At 41.5% G+C, this 5,569-nt stretch overlaps 1 protein-coding gene across 1 annotated transcript; it reads left to right on the plus strand.

Moving 5' to 3' along the window:
• Positions 1-2,376: 2,376 nt before the first annotated feature.
• On the plus strand, positions 2,377-4,881 carry LOC108460923 (L-type lectin-domain containing receptor kinase VIII.2-like). The gene has a single exon (XM_017760627.2). The coding sequence runs from the start codon at positions 2,605-2,607 to the stop codon at positions 4,669-4,671; it is 2,067 nt and encodes a 688-aa protein (XP_017616116.1). The 5' UTR covers positions 2,377-2,604; the 3' UTR covers positions 4,672-4,881.
• The last annotated feature ends 688 nt before the right edge of the window (positions 4,882-5,569 follow it).

Here is a 5,569-nt window from a genome sequence, read left to right on the forward strand (position 1 = left end):
AACAGTGAAACTTAAAGCTGACTGAAGCATTGGTTGATAATGGATATATTCAGAGTCTACACGATTATTCGTTGTTTACTAAAGTCAAGGGTGATAAAATAGTATTGTTGCTTATATATGTTAATGATCTTCTAATTACTGGGAATGATGGAGGAATGATGGCAGAACTCAAGGGCATTTTACACCTCAACTTCAAGATGAAGGACCTTGGACATCTTAAGTATTTTCTTGGCATTGAAGTGGTTCGTTCCAAGGAAGGCATTGTGTTACATCAAAGGAAATATGCACTCGAGTTGATTGCGGATTCAGGTCTAGGGGGAGCACGTTGTGCTTCAACACCACTTGAGCAGAATGTAAAGTACACTACAGCAGACTATGATAAATAGGTTCATGGGAATACACCAGACGGGATGTTAGAAGATGTTACGGTTTATCAGAGGTTGATAGGCAGATTGCTTTACTTGACTAATACGCGTCCGGACATTACTTTTGCAGTTCAACATCTAAGTCAATTCATGCAAGCTCCTAAAAAGGTTCATTATGAGGTAGTCTTACGGATTGTTAGGTATGTTCGACAGCATCCAAGATAAGGAATTCTCTTGTCAGCTAGTTCAAAGCCAGTGTTAAATGCATACTGTGACTCAGACTGGGCAAGTTGTCTCATGACACGTAGATCGGTTACTGGATATTGCATCAAGTTAGGTGATTCTCTGATTTGCTAGAAATCGAAGAAACAGAACACAATGTCACGTTCTTCAGCAGAAGCCGAGTATAGATGCATGGCTTCCACTCTTGCTGAACTGGTATGGCTTAAAGGGTTACTTGAAGAGCTGGGGATCAAACATGAGATTCCTGCAGCGTTGTTTTGTGACAGTCAGGCGGCGTTACAAATTGCCGTTAACCCAGTGTTTCATGAAAGAACGAAACACATTGAGATCAATAGTCACTTTGTGCGTGAAAAGATACAAAAAAGTGTTGTGCAAACGTTTCATGTTTCAACCAAAGATCAACAAGCAGACATTTTGACCAAGGGTTTAGGTCTGGCTCAACATGATCATCTTGTCAGCAAGTTGGGAATGAAAGATGTATATCATTCTCCAACTTGAGGGGGAGTGTTAAAAGGATTAGTTAGTTAGTTGGTTAGTATATAACTAATTAGTTGTTAACTGATTAGAAGATTAGTTAATTATTTAGTATAAGTACAGTTCATGATATGAATAAAAAGATATAACTTTTCTAGTATTTTAACACAATATCGATTTTTTTGCATCATATTTGGAAGCTCGAGACTCTATCGAAAATTAAACTTTTAGCATGACGCCTTGGCCATGATTTGCTTCCTTCAGTAGCACGGATTGCCTTTACACCTATGTCTACGGAGTTTAGGTGCAGGAGATGTGGAGGCCCATTGGAGACTGCTATTAATGCCATCGTGACTACTAGGTATCTCTTGACACCCTTATTTTAGAAAATATTAATGATTCTTTGTTGTTTGTCGTTGTCGTTAGTTTCATTGATTGGCTTGAGTTTGCTTGACAAGGAAGATTTTACGAGTCTATTAGTTCTAGTGTGGATTTGTGGAGTGTGCAGAATAATGAGGTCATAAAGGGGTAAAGGTTCTCTCAACACATTGTTATTGACTATGTACGTGTCCATAACTTTCTTCATCGCCCTATATTGTCGAGTGCACAGCGGATTGTTCAATGAAGCTTGGGGCAATTATTTGAGTCCGGAAGATCTTATGCGACGGGCTTTGCACAACCATTGCTAAACGCATATAATCCCACTTGGGCGGATGCCCATACCATCTTATTTGGTCTCTACTTTACTCATACTTGTGAATTCCACAATGTAATTTTAGAGAGTGATTCATATATACTTGTTTCTAAACTTAACTCTACTAATTTGGATTTGACATTATTGAGCCATGAAGCCCATTCTTTTATTTATTTTTTTTGATTTTATTTCTTTCCAATATGTGGGCAATCATGTGGCATATAGACTAAGTCGACTAGGCTTAGCTAGGTTTGATGAACTTTCCTTTGATTTGGACCGTCCGTCCAAGGTTCATGAGATTGTTATTCACGATATATAATTATTAAGATTGTTTTGGTGAGGATTCTAGATAAGTGTTATTAGAATTTGGTAAATCAGCAGTCAACTTGTGGTCTCTAACAAAAATAGAGCAATAATAGAGTAGGGGGACCAAGGAAGATGACACAAAAACCTGTAATCACTGCATCATTAGGCCCACCATGAAATAATGCAAATATAAAACTGGCGAGTCCCGTATGTATGTGGCCCTTATCGGATTTGTGGATTGGAAATTTGGCAGGACAACATAATCCTTATTTACGGTATTTGTAATTATCTTAAACTACGTATTTGGGTTTGAGTGTGTTTTGTCATGTTTTGTAATGAAATGCTTGACTGTTACGAGGGGAGATTGTATAGCCACATCCGTATAAGTTTTAACTATGTCTTTGCTTGGAGCATATCTTTTAGTCCCCCACCCAAACCAAACCAAACCAAAAACAAAACATAACTCTCTGGTTTGGGATTTCGCCATAGCAGAAACTTATCTTCATCGAATTACTAGAGAAAATGGCCAAAAGAGATTGTCGTTCATCTGGGTTCGCTGCTGGGTTTTCTCGGCACTATTTTGTTTGGTGGTCATCGTTAGTTTATCTTCTAGCTTTGATACAGTTCTTGGTTCTCGTGAATTCATCAGCTGCAACAAGTGGACCGGTGATAAACGTGACCAAGCATATCTCCTTCACACATTTCAGCCTTGATGATCCTAGAGTTCTATCAGATGTGAAGCTTCTTGGGAGTGCCAAGTTTTCAATGGAAAAAAGTGTTATCCAAATTCCAGATGAATCTGAGGCTTTTGATCTGAGACATCAAGCAGGGAGAGCCATTTACTCCTCTCCGGTCCGGCTGCTTGATCCATACACCCACACCCCGGCATCTTTTCAAACCACCTTTTCTTTTCAATTCAGCAATTCTTCTAACGTCGATGGGGATGGGCCTAGTCATGGTGGCAGCGGTCTCACATTTATCATAGTCCCGGATGAGTTCACCGTGGGAAGACCTGGACCATGGTTAGGTATGCTCAACGATGCTTGCCAGGAAGATTACAAAGCCGTAGGTGTTGAATTCGATACGCGTCAGAATCCGGAATTTGGAGATCCGAATGACAATCATGTTGGCATTAATCTTGCTAGCATTGTTTCCACCAAGGCTATTGATGCTTCACATTTTGGGGTGTTCCTTAATGATGGTTCAGTTCACCGAGCTTGGATTACATATGATGGTCCTCGTAGATGGATGGACATCTACCTCGGATCAGATGGCCACCCTTCAAAACCTGTCTTCTCTGGTTCTCTGGATCTCTCTCCTCATCTAAATGAGTACATGTTCATTGGATTCTCAGCATCTACAGGCAATAAGACGCAAATTCATAACGTACTCTCCTGGAACTTCAGCGCAACGAGCCAAGCTTTTCTTCGTTTCCCTTCGGAGGAAACCTGTGAGAGCAAAATCACCCTCCGTAAATCTGAGGCGGCTCAAAGTCAAACTACCCAAAAGAGATCTAATAAAGAACCGTCCAGCAGTTTTTTTATTTTCATTGGCGTGGCTGTACTAGCTTTGGCTACCATGATCGGTTTCATTTTCTGTAGTCGCAGGGGAAGAAATGACAATTCAAAACTTACAGCGATTCCGGAGAAAACGCAACGACCCAGGCCTCCAAACAAGCCCCGCCGCTTCACGTTAACTGAGATCTCATCAGCAACTCGGGCTTTTAGCGAGACAGAAATGCTAGGTAGCGATGCCAGAGGTGTTTATTACAGAGGGAAGCTTTCCAATGGCTGTCAAGTGGCTATCAAAAGACTGTCTGCTGAGTTTCTTAACTCACAGCAAGGCTTGGATAGACGACGGCTTCTCAAAGAAATCGGTGCCATGAGCCGAGTTCGTCACCCGAATTTGGTTCCCATAAGGGGGTGGTGTAATGATAACCGCGAAATGATGATTGTGTACGACTTTTACGCCAACGGAAGCCTCGACAAATGGCTGTTTGGGGCAGGGGTTCTTCCCTGGACACGACGTTTCAAAGTCATCAACGACGTTGCAGAAGCACTGAGCTTCCTTCATTCTAAGCAGCTCGCCCACAAGAACATGAAAACAAGCAGCGTTTTTCTTGATGTAAGCTTCCGGGCAGTTTTAGGTGATTTCGGGATGGTGCTTTCAGCAACGGATTCTAGAAGGTTTGAGTCGGCAATTAGCCAGACAGCTGATGTTTTCGAATTTGGAATCTTTGTGTTGGAAGTGGTTTCAGGACGGGGTAGGTTAGATCCTGAAGTTGAGCAAGAGGAAAGGGACTTGGTAGATTTTGCGTGGAGGATGCATGTGAAGGATGAGAAGGTGAAGGTGGTGGATGGGAGGATGGGGTCACTGGTTAACTTGGAGCAAGCCATTCGAGCTTTGGACATTGGGCTGCTTTGTACGTTAAATGAGTCTAAGGGTAGGCCTAAAATGGAAGAAGTGGTAGAGTTTCTCAGCATGGACAAACAAATTCCTGAGCTGCCTGCTTGTAGACCCGTCTCATTGTTCCCTTACAACAGTGCCACAGGTCTTTGCACTGGTTATTCTTGCGGCCCATTCAAGTGAATCCAGCTGTTTGCCTACTGTATAAAGTTTCAAGATCGGTTTAGTATATGTACAAAAATGTCGGTCAGTCAAGCTGTTGTATTTTCAGAGCCTTTCCAAACATTGCTTAATTTGCTGCCTTCATTGGGCAGTAAAGCCCATCTTGTGAAAAATAGTGGACAAAATGTCCCAACTAATGCAATCATATGCTTTGCACTTATCAATTTTTAATGCTCCTAGTATACATTTTTCTTTGTTTTTCTTTCGAATTGTACGGATGATTTCGCCCCTAAACAGCTATCCTTTAAGTTTTTCTCTAGTAACATTGTACGAATAACCTTCTAGTTGCAGTGGAACTCCAAAGACGCTCGATAGTTGTGAACACAGATTGCCCAATGTGTGAGAGTGAACAAGAAACACTATCATTTATTTCTAACATGTCCTTTCGCGAGAGTGGTGTGATTTGGATGTCCACTAGGTTTTCGCATACGTAGACTCCCATGTCTAGAGGAATGGCTCAGTTCCACACAATGGAAGTGTGAGCAAAGTCAATTTATATATACTACTCATGCGGTCGTCCTTTGGGCTATCTCGAAACCTAGGAACGCCCGTGTATTTCAAAAAAAGCTGTACACCCCCATTCAATGTATCTTTCAGGTTACTTCACTGGTTTCTGATTTTTCCAAAGCATTCCGATTCCAACCTGCTGCAATCGATACAACTCTGAGGCTGGAGCAGGTTGTAGTAACATACTTGGACATGTTGCTCGTGCACAAATATGCATATTCAACTTTGGGTTTGCCTCCAACAGAGGTACAGGACTCTATGGAGCTGCAGCCAGTCTTAGGATATAAAAGGAAATCATATTATCATCTGGCGAACATTAGATGGACAATCCAAGCTACATTCTAGACTTTTC

This window comes from Gossypium arboreum, chromosome 4 (assembly GCF_025698485.1).
Source record: "Gossypium arboreum isolate Shixiya-1 chromosome 4, ASM2569848v2, whole genome shotgun sequence".
NCBI classification, from domain to species: Eukaryota; Viridiplantae; Streptophyta; class Magnoliopsida; order Malvales; family Malvaceae; genus Gossypium; species Gossypium arboreum.